The 26551-nt window shown below is 46.4% G+C and overlaps 1 protein-coding gene and 1 non-coding gene across 6 annotated transcripts; one reads left to right on the top strand and one right to left on the bottom strand.

Annotated features, from left to right (window-relative positions):
- Positions 1-113: 113 nt before the first annotated feature.
- Positions 114-195, bottom strand: trnas-aga (transfer RNA serine (anticodon AGA)). Its single transcript has one exon. It is a non-coding gene; the product is annotated as a tRNA-Ser (tRNA).
- Positions 196-1147: 952 nt separating this feature from the next.
- Positions 1148-26551, top strand: bptf (bromodomain PHD finger transcription factor). Of its 5 annotated transcripts, none has more exons than XM_056401005.1 (32): positions 1148-1889; positions 3123-3945; positions 6541-6761; positions 8479-8664; positions 8867-9046; positions 10799-11011; positions 11129-11214; positions 11517-11869; positions 12289-12420; positions 12599-12728; positions 13001-13136; positions 13257-13541; positions 13659-15192; positions 15387-15511; positions 15687-15815; positions 15925-16075; positions 16192-16315; positions 16408-16651; positions 17198-17365; positions 17822-17958; positions 18060-18171; positions 18272-18516; positions 18739-19888; positions 20048-21513; positions 21600-21682; positions 21833-22058; positions 22161-22660; positions 22744-22920; positions 23138-23330; positions 23889-23973; positions 24179-24365; positions 25710-26551. In XM_056401005.1, the coding sequence occupies exons 1-32, from the start codon at positions 1376-1378 to the stop codon at positions 25747-25749; spliced, it is 10335 nt and encodes a 3444-aa protein (XP_056256980.1). In that variant the 5' UTR covers positions 1148-1375; the 3' UTR covers positions 25750-26551. The 5 variants fall into 5 exon arrangements, with proteins under 5 accessions (XP_056256980.1, XP_056256979.1, XP_056256981.1 ...); XM_056401004.1 differs by having other exon boundaries at positions 8864-9046; XM_056401006.1 differs by having other exon boundaries at positions 8864-9046; positions 24824-26551.

Genomic DNA, 26551 nt, shown 5'->3' with positions numbered 1-26551 from the left:
TTCACCCGCAAATGTCGTCGCTTTGTGTAAACGTGGAGCTGTCGCGAGGTGTTATATTCACCATTGTAGGTTAAAGACATTATCTGGATAAAACGGCAGCAAAAAATATTTGACGTTGTCGGCAGGATTCGAACCTGCGCGGGGAGACCCCAATGGATTTCTAGTCCATCGCCTTAACCACTCGGCCACGACAACTTACATTCAACGGGGATGTCTCTTAGCTATTAATACTTCACTCCAAATAATATTACAACTGTAGAAGTGTTATATGAAATGTTACGCATTTGATATAAAATTCGTTTACATTAAAACCATATCAGTGGCAGTCAGCTGTAAAGTCTTAACAGTGGTGTAATGGCAGCAGAGGGCGGTGAACATTAGAGCGAATCTATCCTCAGTTTACTTACAGTTGCAAAGTCCTTACATCTTTATTAATACTGTATCAGTAAAATAAATACTGTTTGGTTTTGATAGTAAGTCAATAAACCCTCTTGTAATCCGTCTAAAGTGATATTAAAATTTTATTCTGTGCAGGCACATATTGTTGGGTCACTGTACCTACTTTTCAGAATAATAATGTACATGAACATGTGATAAACATTAAAATACGATGCTTTACTCAAATTTGTGCCACCTTTGCTTGACTTCTTACGCGTTATTGCATCAAGTAATATAAGCATATAAAACCATCCAATCACCAGATATATTCCATGTGTTTTGATTGCTGCTTCGCACACACCTGCAGGTGTCTGTGAGCACAGAGAACTGGCCACTTTACAGCCAGTCTTAATATTTTAAAAAATTAAAATGAATTAAAATTATTAAAATTATTTAATTAGTTGATTTAACTTATTTCATTTCATTATCTGCGTGATTTGCAGTGTTTGCTGACATCTATAACATCTGGAAGCGGCAATACGCGGGGGGGGGGGGGGGGACAAAAAAAAAAAACAGGGATCTAAAACAATTTTCATTAAAAGGTGAAACCGCCCACTGAGAGAAAAACAGTACAAGTAAGTCCGTAAACATGAAACTACTTGTGAGAAAAAAAAAAAATAATTTCGGTCATCGCTGCCACTGAGCTGGGTAAGTAAGTAGTATCGGCTAATCACGTGACTCCTCTGGTGAGGGCCTGCTGTTTGTTCAGCCAGAGAGGCAGAGAAGAAGAAAAATGGCGGCTCTAGGCGAACCCAAACGGGACGCCGGGCTAACGTTTTGAGCTTTCGCACCCGGACAGACACAGGGGTATCACGGGGTTACTACACCGTCTGAATCCCCACCGGTCCAGCTTTGTGGCGGTACCGCTTTCGCTCGCGTCCGTGTAGGCTAAATAAACGCAAAAATTGTGACTGTAAAATAACAGATTTCGCCTATCATGAGAGGGAAAAGAGGCAGGCCGCCCAAATCGCTACAAGCCGAGGAGCCGTCCCCAGCTACGGCCCGGGGCTTGCGACCCAGGAGGAATCTTAAGCCCAGGTTGCGGGACAGCGGGGACGAGGAGAGCCCCACAAGGGAGACCAGCAAGCCGGCGAGAAAGAAGAGAGGGGGACCCGGCACGTCAACACGGGGCAGGGGAAGAGGTAGAGGTGGCGGCGGCGGCGGCAGAGGAGGCAGAGGGGGTCGTGGAGGAAGGCGGACGGCTGCGTCCAAAACAGTGGTGTACGACGACCACGAGAGCGAGGAGGAGGACGATGCTGTCAGTTTGAGATCCGAGGAGGATGAGTATATTGAGGAGGAACCTCAGTCCGAAGAGGATGAGGGCCTCAAAGAGGACTCTGACTGCCTTGAAGATGATGTGCTGGACGAGGAGGAGGAGGAGGAGGAGGATGATGCCAGCTACTGTACAGAGAGTAGCTTTCGGAGCCAGAGCACACACGCCAGCACTCCGGGTAAATAAACACTATGATCAGGCAGTGGCCCCAGTGTCTCAACATACCCTCCAGGGGGAATGGAAAATACACCCCCAAATGCTGCTGCTGATGATTGTTTTTAATCAGTGCAGGAAGCAGTAGGTTATTGTTCAAAATGGAGAATGCACACTGTATGAACACAGGCCGCAGTCCGCTCATTAATGCTACTGCAGGTGGATTGAGTCCGTAGCTGTACCGCCAGTTTACCTTGCCGCCATCACCGTCTGTCAAAAACGTCTTAAAGCACACCGATCAAATAATCCATACCTATCCTTAATGATCACTGCTAATCCCTGCTGCTCGAATTACCGCTCAGTTGCATTTCAGTCAGTAACTTAGCTGCTAGCGCGCTAACGTTAGCAACCGAAATTAGCTCGTGCTGACCACTGTCATCCTTAAGACAGGCATGCAGTGTTAGATAACGGTAACTTTATGTGTTTATAGCTTTCCTCAACACTTCTTTTGGGTGTATATGTAATATTTGTCATTTATAGAAGGTAATCATGAAGAGGAGGAGATAAGAGCTAGCTAACTAACTTAGCTTGGCCAGCGTGCCTGTCATTTTAATCATTTTTTTTTTGCAAGCTTTCAGCTCTGTAAACCCTTCAATCAATCACTCCAAAAAAAAATGATGGTTAATGTTTTTTTTTTTTTTTTTTTTTTACTGTGCAACACCGAGAAATAACTATTATACGGTGTAGTCCGACTAACATTTACATCATTAGCCGGCCCGGGGAGCTAGTGTTTTCCTGGATGCAGGAGGATGAGACAGTCCCTGTTAGCTAATAATGTCACCGGCCATGTGTTGAGCCGGCTCAGCCAAAGTAACACACTTTAAAGTTTTGCCATCATCCGGACACAATTTATCCTTTTCACATTCTGACATTTCTGTCACATTTGTCTCCTTGAACGGGGAAATGACGTTAATTACAATTACATTCAGAAATTAAGCACTTAACCATCTGATGTTGGAGATATGGATACACAAAGGATGGATATTGCTAAATACGAAGAGATAGGCGATATTGAAAATAACATATATCACAGTATTGTAGCTCAGTACTGCGATATAGATAATGTGGCTGTTTTTAAAGTGTAACCCTCAGTCCTTTCATACAACTATAAATAACATTTTTAGAAGTTTTATGCTTTGCTGTAGCCCATGAATCAAAGCAGTCTAATTGTTCACAACTATCTTTGTTTATCTCACAGGGAAGAAAAAAGTACGAGCTCCCCGGCCTCGCACTCCCATCCTGGAGGAGAAGGAGATTCCTCACCTGGAGCTTCCTAAAACCTCCGAGGATCTCCTGGTGCCTAACGAGGAGCTGCTCAACGCCACCTCCATCTACGAGGTGCTACGGAACTTCAGCACGGTGCTGCGTCTCTCCCCCTTTCGCTTTGAGGACTTTTGTGCTGCACTGGTAGGCCAGGAGCAGTGCACTTTAATAGCAGAGACCCATATTTCCCTTTTGAAGGCCATCCTACGGGAGGAGGACTCCTCCAACACTACCTTTGGCCCCGCTGACCTCAAGGACAGTGTCAATTCCACTCTGTACTTTATTGACGGCATGACATGGCCTGAGGTGTTGCGGGCGTACTGTGAGAGCGACCGGGAGTACCATCATGTCCTTCCATACCAGGAAGTGGATGAGTATCCCTACGGCCCTCTTGAAAGTAAGATCAAGGTGCTACAGTTCTTGGTGGACCAGTTTCTCACCACCAATATCGCCCGTGAGGAGCTGATGTCGGACGGCAGCATGCAGTATGACGATCACTGCCGTGTGTGTCATCGCCTGGGTGACCTGCTGTGCTGTGAGACCTGTTCAGCTGTCTATCACCTGGAGTGTGTGAAACCACCACTGGAGGAGGTTCCAGAGGACGAGTGGCAGTGTGAGATTTGTGTGGCACACAAGGTGCCTGGTGTCACAGACTGTGTAACGGAGGCACAGAAGAACAAGCCCTACATCCGCCAGGAACCCATTGGATATGACCGGCACCAGAGGAAATACTGGTTCCTAAACAGAAGGATTATTGTGTAAGTAGGATCCTCAATGAGTCTATACAATGGGTCTAGTGGTAAATCAGTATACACAGTATTTCTGTACGAATCTCTTCCCAGTGTGACTCCAATTTTGCACAATGTGGTTGTGATTTCCAACTTGTGTACAGTCCCTCCAGCACAAGTTGTTCTACTTCTGTCAAACTTTGCTAAAATGAAAGAAGTTATAAAATACCTCAATTTCCTTCTTTCATAATAACATTCATCTCCAGCTCCCCCCCTGTCTTTTATATCCAGAGTATTCCCTGACAGGTGTGATCGCAAACATTAATATATTTGTGACACAATTTTCATACTGTGCTTTTCTTCCGTAATCTTTTTTTTAAAAAGGATTCAGTCGGAGTGGGTCACTTGTTTTATTCCCTCTGTGACATTAAATCATTTCTCTATTCTATAAAAATCTTTCGAGGATAAACCAAATTTATCTTGTAACTGTTTAAATTATTTCAAAATTTAGCTCATTCATTCACATTTGGTGTATTATAATAAGTCCTTTTCTCTGCCCATTCTCCAAACCAAGCGTCATTGCTCTAGATGATTGTTAAAACCTGACACTCTCCCAAAACCCTTCAAACATTTCAAAAGTGTTGGAGTAGAAGTTAGAAGGTCACTAATAAAGTGACATCATACGCTTACAACACTATTTTATCGCAGCCTCCTCCATCTTACTTTCCATATAGTCTAGGTTTCTTGAATTTCCGGTAGCAGCTCTGAAGTAATTGCAAATAATAATGTGGGTGGGGGCGTCCTCGTCTGCTCCTGTTTTTCTTCCATGACAGTGGTCTGGAATAAAGTCCTTAAACCTGATTACTAAAATCTAAATGAAATCCCATTTTCTCAAGTGTATGATCCAAATATAGCCAATGAATTTTAGCAAATGCTTCCTCAGCATCTAAGCTGAGAAGCATTGAAGGTCGTTTCTCTTGTGCCACTGAGATTATATTCAGGGTTTGTCTGACGCTATTTATTCCCCGTCTTTCAGGTATGAAATTATTCTATTAATAAATACACGTCCAGATTCTTTCAGCCATTATTGTTTTCAGTATCTTTACATCACTGAGGAGAAGCGAGTGTTGGTTCATATGACGCACAGTTTGTGGGATCTTTCCCTTCATCTGACCACCGGTCATTCTCATCGAGAGCAGTAGTAAATACTTTTTGCACTAGGCCTGTGACTTCCTCCTTAAAACAGTTATAAAATTCCCCCGGGTATCACGCTATCCTAATTCTTTATTACTTCTTCACTTTGCTCCTTTGTTATTGGATCTATCGTTGCGTTCAGCTCTACTTCAGTTTATTCAGATTAAAAAAATAATAATTAATTACACACTTAAATAAATTGAACATCGAGCTGATAATTGCTGATTGTGTTTTTATTCTTATTAATATAGTGATGTTGATGCTCTAGAGAAGATTATAAACACCTAAGTTCTTATCGTGATCTGAGATGATAAAAACAAGGAGCAGCTTGCTGGGTCACGCCGGTCCGTGTAAATATTCAGTAACAGCCTTATTCAATATCATCATCTCATGAGTTTGTGTTGTTGTGAAGCCAAATGCAGATTCACCCTAAGTATGACAAACAGGTCCCCTGGGTGAACCAGTACAATACTGCAGCCACGTTACCAGACCTGTCTTGATGCTGTGTGTGTGTGTGTGTGTGTGTGTGTGTGTGTGTGTGTGTGTGTGTGTGTTCCAGCCTAAAAAAAGGGAAACCACTGGAAAATGAAACTGAAAGTTACGGAGGGGGAAACACGTTTGGCACGAAAGAATGCAACATGCTTCCATGAATTCAGTCATTTGTTTGACTAGTGTTTATAAAGGAAACATACAATCCGATTCCTTTATCTGTTTATTGGCAGTGATGCTTTTCCTGAACGCCCCCTCACCCCCCACCCCCCCAGACTTCTGTTCTCTTTGAGCGTAGCCCTTTATAAATGAGAAGCTGAATTCATCTTACTGTCAGACAGTATTTGACAGAGCCTTTTATTGTTTTTCATTTGGGGAGAAACAGGCGCTCAGCTCTTGAGCTGAACTGTTGTGCACCAACAGAATATTAATGAGACACTTAAAGTAGATGAGCAGTCTGCTACAAGTCACTGTTTAACCCGTCCTGGACGCAGTTTTATCCTGAGCCTGATTATATTCATTTCTTCTCGCATACCAGTAGCTAGTATCATAATGCATGAATCAGCTTGCTGTTGCAATTCAGTTCTAGTATGGAAACTGATTATTATTATTTTTTTCAGCTTGTTTGCACATCCTTCTCTTTACCTCGTCTAGGCATCTCAACAGAGTGCAGAGTTTATTTAATCCAACTGAAAGAAGAGAAGCTAATGTTTCTTTAATAAAAGTTGAAACACAGAATCTACAGGGTATTTACCAAAACCAGTCATGTTATCTTACTAGGTAATATAAATGAATACATGTCTAAATTTGTATCAAGCAGTGAACATGTTTATATTGTCTCAGTTCATTCGTATTGTAAACCGTCCTCTGCAGTGAGGTGGTAGAGAAAATGGCGTGGCTTGTTCTGTTATTTAAGAGCTTTATCCTGTTCTCGCTCCCCAGGGAAGAGGACGGGGAGGACAAGAAGAAAAAGATCTGGTACTACAGCACCAAGGCGCAGCTGGAGGAGTTCATGGAGCGCCTGGATAAAGAGTACTGGGAGATGGACCTGCATGCCACTCTGGAGGAGATGAAGGAGGAAGTCCAAGCTCACATGGACATCACAGAGGACCTTACCAACAAAGCCCGTGGAAACAATAAAGCCTACCTCACTGCTGTCAACGGTAAAGATTTGATTTTGTCTTGACATCACAAAATAGAGATAAATTTGAACCCTGTAGTACATGTGAGTAGGATGTACTCCGGGAAATACACAGTACACAGGGAAACGTTTGACCTGACCGTTAACAACCGTCACCTATAGGTCTCTGAGGAGCGGTTTTGAAGCTCATAGGTGAGCCGCTCCCGCCGTCGCCATCTTGCCAGTATCTGTTGCTGCCGAACCTAATAATACAGAAATTGGCAAAGAGGAGGGGGTTGTGTGTGGAGCTGAGACTTTGGTGCATGCCGGCTTGTGGCAGGTGTACGCTCATCCACCTGTCACTCGAAGTGGCATTCCCTCACTTATACATACATAACTTTAAGCCTAACTTTAAACTTTAAGTGAGTTATATAAACAGTTGTCATGAAGGAGGAAATCACCCGTAGAGACCAAAACAGTTTTTTGTACCAGGCTGTGGACATGTTTATTTCTACTGTGAAGTTTAACCTGGAAGTCTTCGGGGACTGACCCACTTCTGGAGTCGGGTTTTTTGGTCCTTCTGTGTTGGCTTTAATTTTTCAGCCTCGGAGGTTGCTGCTTGTTAACAACCACAACATGTTTGCATCATGTATGAATCTTTGTGTTTGACCTGCAGGGTTACAGTCTATCAGATAAACCCGTATGTCCTCCCCCTCTCGGGCAGCAGTGCTCTGCTGTGATGACAGTTGACGCACAAACGTTAGGTGCTGCCTTCTCTTCCTGCTTCACGCTTTATCAGACAACTAGCAACTGTTTTTCCCCCCCGTCTGCCTTTCTCCAAGGAGTCACAATAGTTAGATGACTTTTGAATACTACGCCAGCAGTTTCCGCTTCTGTGTGACAAGCTGCCAGATCTGTCTGATTTTACTTTTCCTGTGTATGTCACCGAAAAAAGCCCGATTCCACTAACAAGAACGACAGCGGGGGTACTATGTGTTTTATTGGGGAAGAGCCTCTGGCATTCTTTTAAAAGCTAGAGGTCTGAATAAGTATTCTGCAGCCAAAAATGGAAGTAAATGCCACGTTTTTGTGAGGCCATTACAGTCCATCATAAGTGATTTATGGTTAGTGCTAGTATTTTTCATCTGTGTTAAAAGCCCACTGCTGCAGCACAGTGCCGCCTGCACCTTGCTCTCCCTCATCTGAGCTGGTGGGGACACTGCTGCTTTGTTCCCAGTGAGAGTTGTAGTTATGAAACATGATTCTTTGGAGATTTTTTTTATTATTTTTTTTCTTTTATGAAAGAACATCTGCTATGTCTTGGATCTGTGCTGATGGGAGTATTTTTCTTTGCTGAATTGACTTATACTTGAGTTATAGACTGTGGATATGCTGGCATCTAAGACCAAGTTCACACTATTACTTTGTTTTAATTTATAACTTGTCACATTAACTTGTCAAAGCTCGTCTCAAACTCAAAAGTGGAATTTTATGATAGGAAAACGTTACGCTCCAGTTTCCTCGTTAGGATGCTTCTCTTAAGTGTTTTTCGTAGAGCTGAAACAATTCATTAATTGATCATTGTTTATCACTCCTGTTATTTTTTGCCAGCCCTGTAAACATGAAGGTCTGTGACTGAGTGAGTGATAGAGTTGCATGATCAACAACCTGGTGCATTTGTCGCTAGATTTACAGACTAGCGACAGATCTAGCAACAAAACGTGTAAATGAGCAACAGCTTCATTTGATTTTGTTTGTAGACGTGATCATGGAGCATTTGAAGGTCAAGCGGGAGGCACAGGAAGCAAGGAGGCGAGCAGAGGAGGCTAAGAAGGAAGCAGAAACGGGCTCGGTTAAAACGGCGGAGGACACCGCCGAGTCCAGCTCGCAGCTCAACAACAGAGAGCACAAAGACGCCGAACACAAGGAAGAGGCTAGTTCCCAAGGTAAAGGTGAACTCCGGCTCTAAATCTATCTTACATGTCACTAACTGAACAGATCCAACAGCACTGGTAACAGCAGGTGTAGTTTTACCGTATGTGCAAAGCTGTTCTGACATCGTATGTTGACTTGCTGATAACACATACTGTATTTTGACTCAGCTAGTGCTGTTTGCCTTGTGTGTGTATGTATGTCAAACCACAGCAGCCTCGGTTCCCCCTGCTGCAGAGGAGAGCTGCGTGTCTGATGCTAACCCCGGTTCAGCCTCCCAGGACTCAGCTGTGCCTAAAACAGAATCCCTTGAATCAAAGGAGGAAGCGGAGCCTGCTCAGTCTAGGAGTCAGGAGAGTGGGGAGTCCCCTCCGGTGGCAAAGCAGGAAAGGACAGGTGCTCAAAGTCAAACATTGGCTAATGTCCGCTCCGCTATCCCGCCATTATCCCCCCCCCCCACTTCATTCCCTCCCGCTGGGCTGCACGTGTGCATCTGTGTTTATTTGTCTCATTGTCTCGGCTGGTTTCCGCTAACCACGCCGTGCCCTTTTCACCCCTTTCATTTGCTTTGTTCAGTAAACGGGGGAAACTACATCACTCACAGACTTTGACATATAACACCTGTCTATCACCCTGAGCAACAGGATGCTGACTTGGGTTCAGGACAGATATGTTGTCGTAACGTGAAGAGATTTGTTTGTTCTGAAACTTAATTCATTGTAGACCATCGGGGGGAAAACGTGCAATAATATACAGGTGATTGTAGATGCTCCAGTGCTTTGAATTGAGACTGTTTATTTCTTTTTCCTCATGACTCTGCTGTGTTTGCAAGGTTTAGATATTTTTCTCAAATTCTGTCTGACAGGTCGGTGTGCCCGTTTCCCTTCGGGTCTGAGCATCTTATGCTGCTTTGCTCGTCACAAACTGGGTCTCGGTTTGCATTTGTTCATGTTGTTTCATTGGCTGGCTGTTGATTTATGGAACATTTTTTGTTTTCCCCTCATGTTTTTTGCATGACTTCAAACAGACTAGTGTGTCTCTCTGACATATATGTATATACATATTCCCTAGTGGATATATTATGTTTCCTCAGCTGAATTTCTAATCAGCTCCACACTGTGAGAGAGGGGATCTCCGCGCCTTTATTGAGACATAAATAACATTTCAGACAAAACACTGAGAGCTGTGGCTGTTAAATGCTCCTCCTCTTTTAGCGGCTCATCCAAAACATTTAAGCTTTTATGCAACGCTCGATTGACCGTAATTAGCCTGATCCTTTGGAACGTCACAGCATCTCTTCATTATCTTCAGTTTACATCTAATTAGATAGTGAGAGGATATTTTCTCCTCCATGTAATTGATCCACGGAGACCTTAAGCTGTTGCAGGCCATTTTCTGCCATTCACCTTGTCCTACTCTTGCACCAAACTTAAGCTGTCGCCTTCAGCTGCTGCTTTGGTGGCAAAATGTCGGCATTCGTCTCTCGTCCTGTCTGGTATATCGTCTCCTCCAGTCATGGTCTTGAAAAGCACACTTTTGGCACTGTGGTAGGCGGCGTCCTTGGCAGCCGCCGCCACCGCGCCACGTCTGTCACAACCAGCTCCTTATTCTCATTCCAATTTATGGGCCTTTGGGTGGGTTTCTGTTGCTCAGACAAAAGGCTCTCTGCCTGGAAGCCCCACCTGCTACCTTGTCAACAAAGAGCTGCATATATATGCAGGACTCTCTCTCTCTCTCCTGTTACAACCCAAAGGCAGAGCTGGTGTCTCAATTTGGCTTTGCAGCAAAGTGCGCAGCTTATTTTGGATTTGTGTTGCTTTTCCTGTCCAAGATGGGTTTGGTTTTATAAGCCCAGCTAGACTGATGAAACACTTAATATTCCACTAAACATTTTTATTTTTTTAAAACAGTTTGTCGGTCGAATGCTGACACCAAGATTTAAGACATCGTCATACACTGAGCAAGCCTTTTTTTGAGAATTTCCTAATTACAGCAGTTGCCAATATCATGTGCGATATCAGCTGCCATCTTTGCTTACAGCATGTTGCCTGTAAGAATGTCCTTCCATTTCACTCTTAGCACCTCTAACACTTTCATCTACAGCTATACTCAGGCTTTCTTACTGTATTTTTCTTTGGTTTGTTTTAGATGAAGATGTGAAAGCAGGGTCTAGCAGTGAAGTCGCACACCCTGACGACTCGCAGGCGCCGACCCAAGATCAGCCCCAGCAGCCGTTGTCTCAGCCAGAGACGAGCGGCGGCGGCAGCCAGGTTTCTGGATCTGGGAGCCTCAGGAAACTAGACCCGCCTGACCTGGCTGATCGGTCCTCTCAGTCCTCCTTCACCAGCCAGGACGGGACAGGTAAGCACGAGAGAGCATCGCTAGTGCTGCTCAGAAAGTAAATAAAACACAGAGGGTGGAAGTTAAAGTGTCTGTTTTGTTGTTGCGCTGACGGTGTATCTGCTTTCTGGACGACAGACGAGTACAACGAACGGGTCAAGAGCGATAAGCCGAGAGCGGCAGGACAGGAGCTGAATAACCGAACACCCAGAGGCAGCAAAGAGGTGAGTGCCGGTGTTGTTTTAGGTCTACAACAAAAGTACTGCTTTTTTTCTGTCTTACGAAAAGAGGGGACAGATCCTTTTAATATTTTCTTTCACTACTGGCTTTGTGCCCAGCAGTGTGTTGTGTGTTTTCTTTAAGCAGAGTTGTCATATTAGCATTAATTAGATTGATTTGATGAAATGATGAAAAGGTTTTGTAGAAAAAGGTTCGTACTCAAAAGTTGTTGTATCAGCATGGGTGTCAGAAGATGTGAAACCTCTGGTTATTAAAGCCACAGTTTATGTTCCCTCTGGTGTTTCAGTCGTCCCCTGTACGCTCCGATGGCGAATCTTCGCGGCTCAGCTTCTTGAAAAGAGACCTGACTGTGAATCTGAACAGCTTGTTCAAACTGGGTCAGGAGGGGAAATACAGGGTCTACCACAACCAGTACAGCACCAACGTCCTGGCCCTCAACAAACATCAGCACCGCGAGGACCACGACAAGAGACGCCACCTGTCCCACAAGTTCAGCCTGACCACGGCAGCCGAGTTCAAATGGAACGGCTCCATCTACGGCTCGCGGAGTCTGACCGTCTCCACCCTGCGTCTCACCATCATCCAGTTGGAAACCAACGTGCCCGGGCCGTTTATGCATCCCAACTGGGCATCGCACAGGTACAACTCAGGTTCAGAAGTGTTCGAGAGGCAGCTACACAACAATTCATAGTTTTTTTTTTTTTTGCACTTCAGTTTTTGTATAGCATCAAGAATATATAATTTATTGATTAGTGAGCTTCAGGCATGCTGCTAGCTGGATTTTATCCCCCTTGGACAGAGCAAAGCTAGCAGTTTCCAGCCTTTGTGCAAAGCTAAACCAGCTACATATTTACAGATCAGACGAGAGCCAGAAGGGGAATAAGCATATTTTCACAAGATGTTGAACTGTTTCTTTAAAGATAGAAAAATAAGCCGTTTAGGTTCTCGCAAAATATGAACATTTTCAAATATGGTTAAGCTTTTACGGAAGACGTAGTTTCTCTGTGATCTATTGTTTTTACCTGTTGATTGATACAGTTTGTGTCTGGTTTTCTTAGGACCAACTGGAACAAAGCAGTGCAGATGTGCAGCAAGGCCAGGGAATTCGCTCTGGCCTTGGCCATACTGGAGTGTGCCATCAAACCAGTCGTCATGCTGCCTGTCTGGAAAGATTCTCTTGGACACACAAGGTAAAAGAAGAAGAAAAACTCACTGCAGGAAGTGTGTGGCAGCTGGTTACACACACATGTAGCGGGCTTTTCCAAAGACTAACCAGGGCTTAATTACACCAGTGATTTCTGGAGCATCCCAACTTTCAATACTGCTTGTTGTACCTTTTTATATCTCTTGTGTTTTCTCTTGTTTCAGGCTCCATCGCATGACCTCCATGGAGCGGGAGGAGAAAGAGAAGGTGAAAAAGCGAGAGAAAAAACTGGAAGATGAGGAGACGCTGCAGCAGGCCACTTGGGTGAAGTACACCATCCCCATCAAACACCAGGTAAAACAGCAGCTGCTCCCAATGAAAGGAGGTTTTACTGAGAAGTTTTTAGCAGTTCAACCATTACTTTAAACTATTTCACCATTTAACCAATGCATTTACACAACTGTTCAGATTTGAAAAACACTATTCATGCATTCTCAACTTCACCCTGACATCTGATCTCGAGCATTCAAACTGCTTTACAGTTGATTTTGTTTCTCCATTTTAATGTGTATAACTGTCTTCATTTTAAAGATTCATGATTTTTTTTTTTTTTTTTTTCCATCTAGGTGTGGAAGCAGAAGGGAGAGGAGTACAGAGTGACTGGTTACGGTGGCTGGAGCTGGGTCAGTAAAACCCACGTGCCGCGTTTTGTTCCAAAGCTCCCCGGGAACACAAACGTAAACTATCGCAAAGCACTGGAGGGTAAGGGCTGAACTGGCATTAATTCCCACTAGTACTGCTTTTTATTTTCATCGATATATTCTTCTGCTACTGGCAGTTTAGACTCGTATACTAATCTTTTTTTTTTAATTATTATTATAGCAGCTAAAATGACCAAGGAAAATGCAGCAGCTTGCACAAATAACCAGAAGAAGTCGACGGAAACTGAGAAGCAGAACGCAGCGAATGAGGACAAGGAGCAAGCGTCTGTCACTGCATCAGCGCAGAGCACTTCATCAGAGGAGGAGGACTGCAAACCTCAGGACTCCGAAGGGGAAGAAAAACCCACAGAGAAGGAGGAGGGGAAAACTGTGGAAGAGAAGAAAGAAGATGAAAAAATGGAGGTTGACCCCTGCCCAGAAACTGTTGCCTCAAGTCACGAGAAAGGTAAATAGTGGAAATTAAATTATCTCTCATTTATTTTTGGATTTTATCGTTGGTGCTGTTTGTGGAAATCAAATATGTTTTCCAACCTCCACTGACCTGTGGGACTTTTTGTTGTAGACCAAGTTGAAAACAAAGACCCTCCCTCGCCTTCTGTGGGGCCCGTGAGGGAAGAGCCGGTGCAGCATGTGGAACAACCCAAGAAGGAGGAGGCCGCCGCGTCAAACCTTTACTATGACGTGGTGAATGTCAGCGAGGGCTTCCAGCTGCGGACGGCTTATAAGAAGAAGGTAAAGCCTTCCAAGCTGGACGGGCTCTTGGAGCGCCGGGTGAAGCAGTTCACCTTGGAGGAGAAACAGAGGCTGGAGCGGATGAGACAGGCGACCCTGCTGTCCAAAATGGCTGCCACGAAGCCCAATTCTGGAGTTAAGACTGAAGGATCCACGTTAGGCAAACAGCAGCCTGCTGTGACTCCCTGCGTTAAAGCAGAAGAGAAGGAGGAGAGCTTACAGGTGAACGACCAAGTGGTTAAAAAGCTTGAATTTGAGGAGGAGCAGACGGAGGATAAAACAGACTCCGCAGCAACAAACCACAGCAAACAGACGGAGGTGAAAGCTGTGCAGGGGAGTGGAGCGGAGGCCTTAGCCCATAAAGAGGTGAATGGAGAATCCTTAAAGAACGCCGAGCTCAACAGTAAAAACAATTGTATATCGGAGGCAATAGAAAGCAAAGAGAAAACACAGAAGCCAGAGAACGCCAAGAAACGTGGATATGAGGAGATGGAGCAAGGCGGCGCGCAGAGCGACACAGAGAGCGCGGAGGTCGACCGAAACAAGACGGGTCCGGTGCAGGTGAATGGGAAAACTGCGATCAGCACGACGGAGGACTCAAGCATCAATTCAGACCCGTCCAGTCAAGTCCAGGGTGACATCAAAGAGCCTGTCAAGTCTCTAATGAACGGAGACCTCTCGCAAAACGATGCGTCCGACAAATGTCACCCACCTCCGCTGAAAGTCCCGAAGTTGGAGAACCACGTGGCGGAGAGAGGAGACGCTCTCGGTAAGAGTGAGGACAGTGAGGGGACGATGCCTGCTAAGCTTCCATCGTCAAGCGTCTCCTGCGTGAATAGCAATAGCACCGACAACGGCAGCAGTAGCGAAGGTTTGAAGTCTTCAATCGCCACCACAGAGCCTCAAAATGCCTCAACGACTGGCGCATCCCGCAGCGTTGCGGCGACCACCGCCGTCTCCTCTGTCACCACTTCCACCACTGCTCAGTCCAGCTCCCTTGCGCCCGGGGCGGTTGTCTCCCAGAAGGCCAAACTTCCAGTCACCGACAGCAAGACGAGCGCCTGTGGTTCAACAACAAGCAGCTCCATGACCATTAGTAAAGAGTATTCCACCAGAGGCCGAGTCAGCCTTCTGAGGTTCTCCAAATCCAGGAAGGCCCGCTCGGGCACCGCCCTGCCGTCCTACCGGAAATTCGTCACCAAGAGCAGCAAGAAGAGCATCTTCGTCCTGCCGAATGATGACCTGAAGAGGCTGGCGAGGAGAGCGGGCATCAGAGAGGTGCCCATCTTCAACTACAACGCCAAGCCTGCCCTGGATATATGGCCCTACCCTTCACCTCGGCCCACCTTTGGGATCACATGGAGGTTTGTGACACATTGGTTTAGTGCTTAAAGATTACTAAACTAGGTGAATTCTTTTCTTGTAATTACCATTTGACAATATTATGACTTAATGAATCTCATCGCCGTTTTCCTCTGCTGATGGTTTTTGAAGTGTGTATTTATTGTATTTGCATTAGAAAGACGATACGAATACAGTTTGTTGTCGTCGCATTCAGGTACCGTCTCCAGACTGTGAGGTCGCTGGCGGGGGTCAGCCTGATGCTGAGGCTGCTGTGGGCCTGCCTCCGCTGGGACGACATGGCCGTTAAACCCTCCGCCGCTGTGGGGACGACCCGGAAAGGTGAGAATACGTCACGCATTTCCTCTTCACCTGTGCTCGTCTTTTCACTTCTTCTTCTCTGGACGCTTCTGGGGAAACCTGCTCGTTCCTATTTCGGTTCAGACATGCAACTTCTACTTTACTGTAGTATCATGACCGTTGAGTGATGCGCTAATGTGTTTGATTCTCCCCGAAGAAACCACAGACACGGACATCACCACAACAGAGATTATAAAACGAAGAGACGTTGGGCCCTACGGCATCCGCTCAGAATACTGCATCAGGAAGATCATCTGTCCGCTCGGAAACAGAGACACTCCCAAAGGTAAAAGAAAACACTAGTTCAGAAACGATGTAGATCCAGGGCCGGAGGAGTCGTGCCGGCGTAATACAAGGATAATTGATCGTTTGTTTTTCTCCCTTCACGTGAGTAGAAACCCCCACTCCACAGAGGAAAGGCCTGCGCTCCAGCGCCTTAAGGCCCAAGAAGCAGGAGCCGGCCAAGCTGACCGGGCCTATCGCTGTGGAGACATGGGTGCCTGAAGAGGAGATGGAGCTGTGGGAGATCAGGGCCTTTGCAGAGAGGTGAGAAACACACAAGCGAGCCCCCTAACGTTATCATTATGGGGAGGAACACTGAATTCTCGAGGTGGAGCGCCGATTCATCAGATTGACCCTTTTTTTTCTCCTTGGTGTTACAGGGTGGAGAGAGAGAAATCACAGGGTATAGATCCCTCCAAGACTGGCAGTGCTCTGAAGACAGCCGAGGATGTCAAGGCCCATTTGGAGAATCAGCTGAAACAGGCCAGACTGGCTGCTCAACAGGTGGGAGCACTGTTGTCAGGGTTTCTGGCTTGTTAGACCATGTTTTGGGTCACCGAACTCCATGTACTTATATATATCACTTTTTGTTTTAGAAACGTCTGGAGCAGCAGAGACCGAGTACAACTGCCACCGTTTCCACAACAACCGCCACCCCCACCTCAGCCAGCACTCCCAGCACCCCGGCGTCCACGGGCCAGAGGACGGGTCAGGTCGCATCTGGAACCAAGATGGTCCTCGCCTCCAAACTGGGCTCTCCGGTTTCCTTCCAGCAAGACAAGAACTTCCACCAGTCTTTCGCTTCCTGGGTCAAACAGGGTCAGACCAACAACAGCTCAGGTAAGCAGGCGCAAGACGAGGAGTGCGGATCATCCGTAGCCCATCTGAAATCCTCCACACAAAACGGTCCATGTGTCTTTTCATCCATCATATTCTGTTAGAGATGAGCAGACGTACAAAAGACCTTTTTCTTTTTCATTTTTCATTTTTTATTTTTGTTGAATCGTTTGATAGCCTCATCAATTTGTAAAAAGTCATCGGCAGGACTTCACCTTTTACAACTTCTTTTTTTTTTTTTTTTTTTTTTGTGTGTGTCAGACTTCTATGTTGGTTTGCCAAACTGACTGTGACTCGTGGTGTCCACTTTCAGTCCTGTTGAAACCAGATTTATTTTTTTTTGAGCCTGAAAAAAATATAAAGGCAAAAACAAAAGGCTGCGTATCATCAAAATTTCAAACACAAGACAAATCAATAATCCGAACTCGCTGAAATACCAGCCCCATTTGTTTGACTCGAGCCTTCCAGTGGACACCACAGCTGTAGACTGGCATTTGTGGTGGCCCTTGTGGGTATGCATGACCGCAGGTGGCATGGTGTGTCTTGCAGCCTCCTCTGGCTCGGTGGCCACCGTGGCCAGCGGCATCACCGCCTCAGAGCAAACCTTCCAGATCGCTGGCAGCCCAGTGACTGTGGCTGGCCAGGTCCTCGCCGCCAAACTCCCCCTGCCCGCTAACAGCAAGATTGTCACGCTCAACATGCCCACTACTCAAGGAGGTAGGGAGCACGAGTGTCATCCATTTTCCGCTGGTTCTGGGCTTACACGTGCCAAAATGGATGAAAGAGTGTCATGTGAGAGGCAGAAATCTGCCTTGTGATGGAGTCTTGACGTTGAGCATGGATGATGCAACCAGTGTTTGTTTTGTTTTTCTTTTTTCGCATTATGGCCAAAGGTCTGCTTGCGTTTTTGTTTTTTGTTACTGTTGTACAGTCCGTTCTCCGTTCTCTGATGTTTAAACTCCTGTTCATGAACTGAGTGCAAGAGCTTTTTTAAATTGCTTTACAGATACCTTTTTATTTTTTATTTTGTTTTAGACAAACAAGACCTTTCAAAGCTCTGCCCCACGCAAACAGAGCATGCCTGGCCACTTCAGCACATCCACCAACTGCATTACTGCATGTTCTCTGCTTACATGTTTGTTTCTCTGCTTACATAACTGTTCTTATCAACAGGTGTAGTCCAGCAGAAAGTCTTGGGCATTTTCCCCTCTGGGCCTCCTGCGAACCTGAGGACGTACAGCACACTACATCCTACGACTGGCAACATCAACCTCAGAGCCACCACCTCCGGCTCAACTACTCAGCAACAGGTCTTTTGTTTTTTCACCCTATCCTTTTTTATCTTAACTTGACGCTATGGGAAATATAAAGCATGATGATGGATGATTTTACTGTTGGTTTTGTTTTGCAGGCCACTACAGCAGGAGGCCAAACACAGCCAGGCACTACGATGAGCCAGTCATCTCCCCTGTCTACCTCTGTGGGCGCAGCAATGGTCCGAAGTCCAGCGTTGGCTCCACAAGGTGTTCTGTCCAGCTCATGATTTCCTTTCTGCAGTGACTGTGGTCGGCTTTTTGTGGCTCACAAAATAAAATAAAATTCTGCCTTTTCATCCCCCTCCAGGCCAACCTCAGCAGGCCGTGACCCAGATGGGCCGCGGGCACCCTGCAGCCACGGCTGTGCCTGGTTCTACACCTGTGCAGACGGCGGCAAATCAGAGAGCAGCACCTTGTCCTGCACCGTCACCTCGTGCAGGCACCACGGCTCCTGGACAGCCCCCTGTAGCTCCCCCGCAGGCCAACAGACCACAACAGGGTCAAGTCAAACTAACTATGGCACAGCTCATGCAGCTAACACAGGGCGCTCAGGTGAGGGACACGCTTTAACTTCTTTTCATCCCAATAATACACAAAATTATTTTTCTCTCCCTCTGTGAATATGGGGAATATATTTAATTATTTTAATTAGTAAAGTAAAATGTTTTTGAATGTACTTTATATACTCACAAACTCTACCTCTCACAACCAAGTTATAATTATTATATTGTTGTTAGCTGAAGGTTAAATTTCTTTTTGTCGTCATCTCTGCAGGGTGGAAACCCCGGTCTGACAGTGGTGATCCAGGGGCAGGGCCAGACCCAGGGCCAGCTGCAAATCATCCCACAGGGTGTAACGGTCATCCCTGGCCCTGGTCAGCAGTTAATGCAGGCGGCCATGCCTAACGGCCAGGTCCAGCGCTTCCTTTTCACTCCCATGCCCCCGTCCCCAGCGGCTTCAACGTCGGCACCCAGCATTGCGAGCCCTACAAAGCCCACCATATCTCAGACCCCTCAAACCCAAATGTCAGCTCCGGTTCAAGCCAGAACCGCTGCGCAGGTCCAGACGACTCCCTCAGGCTTAGCCCAAACACAAATGGCAGCCCCACTACCTGCCCCAACACAAATGCCAAGTTTGGCCCCCGCCCCGCCTTCGATTCCCATGCAAACACAAGTTGCAGCCCCTGTGCCCGCTCCGGCACAAGCTGCAGCCCAGTCACAGGTTTCAGTTGCTACCCCATCACCCATCCCTGCACAGTCGCAAATCTCCGCTCCTGTTCCCGCGCTGCCGCAAGCTGCAGCCCAGGTCTCCACCCAGGTTTTATCCTCCTCACCAGCTCCTATCCTCGCACAACCCCACATGGCAAGATCAGTGCCTGCCCTGGCACAAAATGCAGTACCAGCTATGACTCAGAAAGTCCTCACCGCAGCCCCTGCACAAAACCAAACTGACGTCCAAGCCATGGTCCAATCCCAAGTCTCCACCCTCACCCCAGGCTCATTCCCTACACAAACTGCAGTGTCGCTACCTGTCTCGGGACAAGTTGCACCCCAGGTCCAGGCCCACACCCTCAGCTCTTCCCCAGGCTTATCCTCAGCCCCTGTCCAGATGCACGTTACTGCCCCCGCTTTAGCGCCTGTCTCAGTCAAGACTGCCCAAGTTGCTGCAGCTACAGCAGCCGCTACTAACCTACCCCAAATGCAAGCCTCTGCCTCTCTTCCCTCTGCAGTCCCAGTTCCAACCCCTGCTCTTGCTCCTGTCTCTGCCCCCGTCATAGCCGTCGTGTCCACCCATATCGCTGTCCCATCCCCAGCCAAAGCTCTAACCCAAATCCAAGCCACGGCTCCGGTTCCCCTTCATGCTGCTGTGGCCAGTGCAGTTGTCACACCAGTCACAGCCACCTCTACAACACCTTCAGTGCCAGGTAAAGGACCCACCACAACCCACCATAACCACAATACCATCCTGCTATATTCTGTCAGTTTACAATGTGCACAGTTTACAATACAGTGGTTGAATTTTGACTGTAAAAATGGTTGAATTTAATGAATGACATCTCTTCACGTCTCCTCTTCTTCTGTAGCTCTGACAGAGCAGAGGGCCGCTGAGCCCCAGGTTTGGACTCCAGCCGCATCTCAAGCTCAGACTCCAGTTCAACCAGCTCAGCAGGCTGCAGCCCCCATTCAGGCTCCTGTCCTGGCCACTGTACCTGCCTCTGCCCCTGCATCTGTCTCCACACATTCACCTGTTACCCCTCTGCCTCAAGCTTCTCTTACTCCTCAGTCTCAAGCACAAGTCCAGCACCCTGCTGTGGTGTCCGTGCAGCAGGTGCCTCAGTTGCCGGTCTCAGCAGTGCAGGTTCACATGAAGGGACTACCGGTCTCTTCTGTCGTGACGACTGTGAGACCCTCCCAGCCTCAGCTCCAGCCCCAAACCGGTACTCAATTACAACCCCAGCCTCAAGCCCAGATCCGTGCACAGATTCAGGTCCAGCCCTTTGGCCAAGTCCAGCAACTGCCACACATTCAGGCTCAAGCGCATCTCCAGTCCCAAGCACAAGCCCAAATCCACCCCCAGGTCCGAGTTCAGTTTCAGCCGCGGGCACCCCAAGCCCAAGTGCAGCCCCTCGCTCAAATCCAACCTCAGGTTCAGTTTCAGTCCCAAAACCAAACCTTGCCCCAGGTTCAGGCCCCGGCCCACGCCCAACTCCAGTCAAGGGTCCAACCTCAGTACCACCCCCAGGTACAAGCTTCATTTCAAACACAGGCGCAAACCCAACCCCAGGCTCAGCAACAGCCTCAGGTCCAACCTCAGCCCCAGGTTCAGTCCCAGCCTCAGGTTCAGTCTCAGGCCCAAACACAACTCCATCCCCACGTTCAGGTCCAGTTCCAGCAACAGAGCCAGATTCAGCCTCAGGCCCCGCAGCAACCCCAGGTCCAAACTCAAGTCCAAACCCAGCCCCAGTTTCAAGTCCAGTCACCGCAGCAGACCCAGGTACAGCAACAGCTTCAGGTCCAAGCCCAACCCCAAGTCCAAGCTAAGCTCCAAGTCCAGTTCCAGCCTCAAAACCAAAATCAAGTTCAAACGCAGCCTCAGCTTCAGGTCCAGTCTCCAATCAGACATCAGCTCATCACTGTTCCCGGGCTGCAACAGCCAGTCCAGCTGCTGTCAGCCCTGCCACCCCACGTGGCAGCCCAGATCCAAGCCCAGATCCAGGCACAGGCACAGCAGCAGGGTGGCACAGTCCCACAGCAGATCAAACTGCAGCTGCCTATCCAGATCCAGCAGACAGGGGGGCAGATTCAGGCCCACCAGATCCAGAACATGGTGACTATACAGGCACCAGCGAGCGTCCAGGAGCAGCTTCAGAGAATGCAGCAGCAGCAGCAGCAACAACAACAACAACAACAACTGCAACAACAACAACAACCACAGCAGCAGCAGCAACAACAACCACAACCAAAGAAGAAGAAACACCACGAGGCTAAAAGGGAACACAAAGAGCAAAATCTGCAGACTGTTAGCCCCGGCGATGGCATCCAGAAACAGGTGAGACACAGAGCAATTCACAAGGATTCCTTCCTCACAGCGTCTAGATTCTGTAGATATTAACGCAATGTTGTTTTTGTTGTCAGGCGGTCGTGAAGCAGAATGCCACAGCAGAGCAGCTGAAACAGAGGAAGACTCTGGCTGCAGCGGAGAGAGAGGAGAACCAGAGGTCTGCATCTTTGTCAAATATGATTGTACTCGTAGTATCAAAGCTAGAAATAAAAGTCCATGTATTCTAATGTGCAAGCCATCCCATAAATGCACCACCGACTGAACTGAAATGAATGTATCTAACGCCGCTCTGTCCTCCTTCCCTCAGAATGATTGTGTGCAACCAGGTGATGAAGTTCATTCTCGACAAGATCGAGAAGGACGAGAAGCAGGCGGCTAAGAAGAGGAAGAAGGAGGAGGTGGTGGAGCAGAAACGCTCCAAGCAGAACGCGACCAAGCTGACCGCGCTGCTGTACAAGCACAAAGAGCAGCTGAAGGCTGAGATCCTGAAGAAGAGGGCGCTGCTGGACAAGGAGCTGCAGCTGCAAGTACAGGTTAGCACATGTTCTGCCTTCACTCATCTGTGTCAGTCGAAGTTTAAAATACATTAAGCAGGATGCTACACGTGAACGTTGCATGTCTTGTCTCCCTCTCAGGAGGAGCTGAGGCGGGACATAGCAAGGCTACAGAAAGAAAAAGAGAAGGCCCGAGCTGCTATCACCCAAGCTGCTGCAGCAACAGTCAAGGCGGCATCTTCCCACTCCTCCCATCCTGCTCACTCCACACATTCCTCTCACAGTGCCCACGCAGTGACCTCACCTTCCTCATCCCATAAACGCAAGAGGGAAGAAGAGAGGGACAAAGACAGAAACAGAGACAGGGACAGGCATCACGACAAGGACAAGAAACGGGACAGGGACAAGGACAGAGACCGATACAGAGACAGAGATAAAGAGCGAGACCGGGATCGAGAGAGGGAGAGAAACCGAGAGCGGGACAGACATCGGGACAGGGACAAAGACCGGGACCGGGACAAGGACAGAGATTCCAGCTCCTCAAAACACAAGAAGAAGAAGAAGCTCTCTTCTACCTCAAAGGATCACAAGAAGGACACCAAACTGTACTGTATCTGCAAAACACCCTACGACGAGTCCAAGTAAGCTCTCTCTTCTCTGCACCGCTGTAATGCACACATGATTCCAATGAGACAAAAACCCCAATGATGTTTTTCCCCCTCAGGTTTTACATAGGGTGCGACCTGTGCTCCAACTGGTTTCATGGCGCGTGTGTCGGCATCACGGAGAAGGAGGCCAAGAAGTTGGAGGACTTTGTGTGTAACGACTGTAAACGTGGCCAGGAGGGAGGAAGCAACGAGGAGCTGTACTGCATCTGCCGGACACCATATGACGAATCACAGTATGGCTGCACAATGCATAACTCGTCATCAGCTTTAAGTGTTCACATTCACAATTTGTGGTCAGATCTAATCCCACTAACCATGCAAACGGTGTCGGAAACCTGATCTCTCAGAATCCGTTGTCCCATTCATTCTTGTTCGTTGGTGTCCTAACCAGGGTGCATCCCATTCCCCCCCCCCCCCCCCCCCCCCCCCCCCCCCCCCGCCCGCCCGCAGGTTTTACATAGGCTGCGACCGCTGCCAGAACTGGTACCACGGGCGCTGTGTGGGCATCCTGCAGAGCGAGGCCAACCACATCGACGTATACGTGTGCCCGCAGTGTCAGTCGACAGAAGACGCCATGACAGTCCTCACGCCGCTCACTGACAAAGACTATGAAGGGTTGAAAAGAATATTACGCTCGTTACAGGTATGACACCTCTGTATGTCTGACTGTCTTTGCTCACATGATATTATTAATAACATTAATGCCTCAGCCGGATGTTTGAGCTTCACTGTGCAGGATAATCTAAGTGCTGAGTTTGACACTAGACCATTAATCAGATGAAGAGGAAAAGTTTAAACAAGCTATTTGTATGTTTCGCTATCGCTCCAGCGCCAACATTAGCATTAGTTAAAACAGCGTACAGTAACAGCAACTGCAATATAAATGCAGTGTCTGTCCAGCTTCACACAAGTGTGATGTGAAACCTTGAAAACCTGCAGTGAACATCCACAGTGGAGGAACTTTTCAGTCAGGTTGGAGACATCTTGTGTTTATTTTCTGTATTTTTCAATGAGGGAGAAAGAGTAGACATTAGACACAAATGTTTATTTATTTATGTTTAAAAATGATCAAATAAAAAGTAAATTATATAACAATAGAAACTATACATCGACACGGTCGATATCAAACCATCAGCTGTAATATTTCATTTGTTCGTGATTTTTTAAAATGATAAAAAATCTTTTCTTGTTATTTCGACAGTCTCACAAAATGGCCTGGCCTTTCCTTGAACCAGTGGATCCCCACGATGCACCTGATTATTATCGCGTGATAAAGGAGCCAATGGGTAAGAACAAATGATGGCAGTTGTTCTCGAGTGGCTGCTTCTTACAGTGGAAAATGTCCAATGTGTTTTACTTCCCATTGTGGAAGGTACGAGTTGTTAATTTCCCCAGAGTGACGAAACGATCCAGATAAAATCCATACTGTGTATTTCATGATATTTTGTGCACATTCTTCTCACACTTGACGCGTTTCTCCGTCCCTCCCAGACTTCTCCACCATGGAAACCCGTTTGCAAAAGCGACATTACCACAAGCTGACGGAGTTCGTGGCCGACGTGACCAAAATCTTCGACAACTGCCGCTATTACAACCCCAACGATACGCCCTTCTTTCAGTGTGCCGAGGTGCTGGAAGCCTTCTTTGTACAGAAGCTCAAAGGTTTCAAAGCGAGCAGGTAAGGTTGAGTGCTCCTGCTCCCACTCTGAAGGTTCCCAGGTTTCTCTCTTCTTCTCCATGCTTATGTTTGCGTTCTGTAATCTTTTGACTCAGGCCACATCGGCTGTCACGTCAGTTTCATTTATTCTTTTTTTTCTTAATTTTTGCATTTATGCCTGCCACTCACTTTTTTTTAGTTGTGTTTGTAGCACTGGCATGTCTGAAGTGACGGTATTCGGCAGTAGAATGTGCTTTATTTGTAGAGTAGAGTCGGCTTTAAACAGTCACATGGTTTTAATGGTTGCCTGGCCGCACTAAAACCAACAGAGCTTGACGACCCTTAAGACATTATGTCCGATGTCTTAGCAAACCGTAGTGCCGTGTGACATCTGTATCGTGTATCATCTTGCATTTGTGTCTGTTCACCTTTTCTGCATGCCTTTGATTTATGCCATCCCATTTTCTTCTTTCTTACAGATTGTCAGATTCTTAAAGTGGGCCAGTCTAGCTGGAGTCTGGACTGGATGCTGGGGTTTCTAGTAATAATGACATGGGAACGTTCTGTTTCCAGAAAATCTAAAAAAATAACCATTAATAAAGAAAAACAAAAAACAAGAACACACACTTAAACACCAAATGTGCTTATCATGTAAATGTCACACAATTTGAAGTTTTCAACAACAATATTTTTGGTAATAATCACAAAATAGCAGCCATGTTGAAAAGTGGTAATCATGTAATTGAGGGACATCCTTTGTTCTGATCAGGATATTGGCCTTTTTGAACAATCCATCACAGTATCTAGGTTGTTTTAAACACATTTTAGTTCTGAACTTGTATTTATTTTCTGCTAAACATCTGAGTTGGATTGGATATGTTGAGAATGATGACCTTACCAGATATATAAGAATATATAAAGCTGCATATTTTATTATAAGAGAGATATTTATGAGACGTTTTGTATGTTTCTCCACCTGGAGTTTGACTTAGCTGGTTGTGTTGAGTGTACATACGTTTTATCTTGTACAATGGTTGTAAGATATATCTGACTTTGAATGTTTGGATGTTTTAAATAATTATGAAGCAAACCATTTTAGATAGTATTGTTTTAGAAGACCAAAATGTACCACGAAGAATCAGGAATTTGACCTCATCTTGTTCCTCACTTAATAATGTAACCTCAGTTTTGTAGTTGTGGAAGATTTCTTCAGTAATAAAGGCATTCCCAATAAAATTACACCAACATGGCTGCAGGATCCTCTGCCTACACTTCCACGTTCTCCGTGTCTGTTTCTTGAGATGTCACGACAATAAACAAAAATGTGAAGGGCTCTCAATTTTCCCCTCTCTCCGCATTCTGTAGGTCTCATAACAACAAGCTACAGTCTTCTTCAGCCTCTTAGAAAGCATCGCACATTGCTGAAACAAAATGCACTTGCCAAGAATATGGCTTTTCTGAACTGTAACTCTGTGACGGACTCTGCCTCAGCCTGTGTTTGGGATCTGCTCCTCTGACTGTTGGTGCACCCGGCACTGCTGCTTTCACTGAACTGTTGAGGCAGAGCTGCCCTCTGCCCATTTCAGCTCTAAGGGACCTTTTTGGACCTTCATCAGTGGGACTGTACTGAGGAGCGTGAACAACTGAGGCATTTCAGAAGAAAGTTTACCTCGGAGAAAAGACTCTTAAAGGAGCTCTCATATTTCCATGTACTTTATTTTTTTGATCGCAGTCTTTTTATTTTTATTTTTTTTTCTTGTTAAAAATCCCTCAGGCCATCCTTGTGGTCATCATGTCCAAGAAATAGGAAGCTGAATACTGACTGTACAACGGCTGAGTTTTACTGAGCATAATGTATCAAGAGTTTTGTGTCTAAATTCAGATATCATGGTGGAACAACTTTTTTTCTCCCATTTCCACTCATTGTTTAGTCTGAAGTGGCATGAAAGACAGTTGTACTAAATATCTGGACATCAGTAGTCTGCTTGGTTAAACTTCTATAACCTACTTAAAGTATGGTAATAAGCTATTGTAAATGAATTGCTCTGCAGTAGTGACTGACTGAGAAGGATGAAACCATGTATTTGAAGGTTCCTGTCCTGTTTGTAAAAATTTGTCAGATTTTGACTTGATTCCTTTTTCTTTTTTTGTATTACAGCTGAAGAAATATTGATGTATATGGAACTTAATAAAATGGAAAAGACTGA

The sequence above is a fragment of the Seriola aureovittata genome, chromosome 17 (assembly GCF_021018895.1).
Source record: "Seriola aureovittata isolate HTS-2021-v1 ecotype China chromosome 17, ASM2101889v1, whole genome shotgun sequence".
NCBI lineage: Eukaryota > Metazoa > Chordata > Actinopteri > Carangiformes > Carangidae > Seriola > Seriola aureovittata.
The sequence above is the reverse complement of the archived record's forward strand: the minus strand, read 5'-3'. Positions and strand labels throughout refer to the sequence as shown.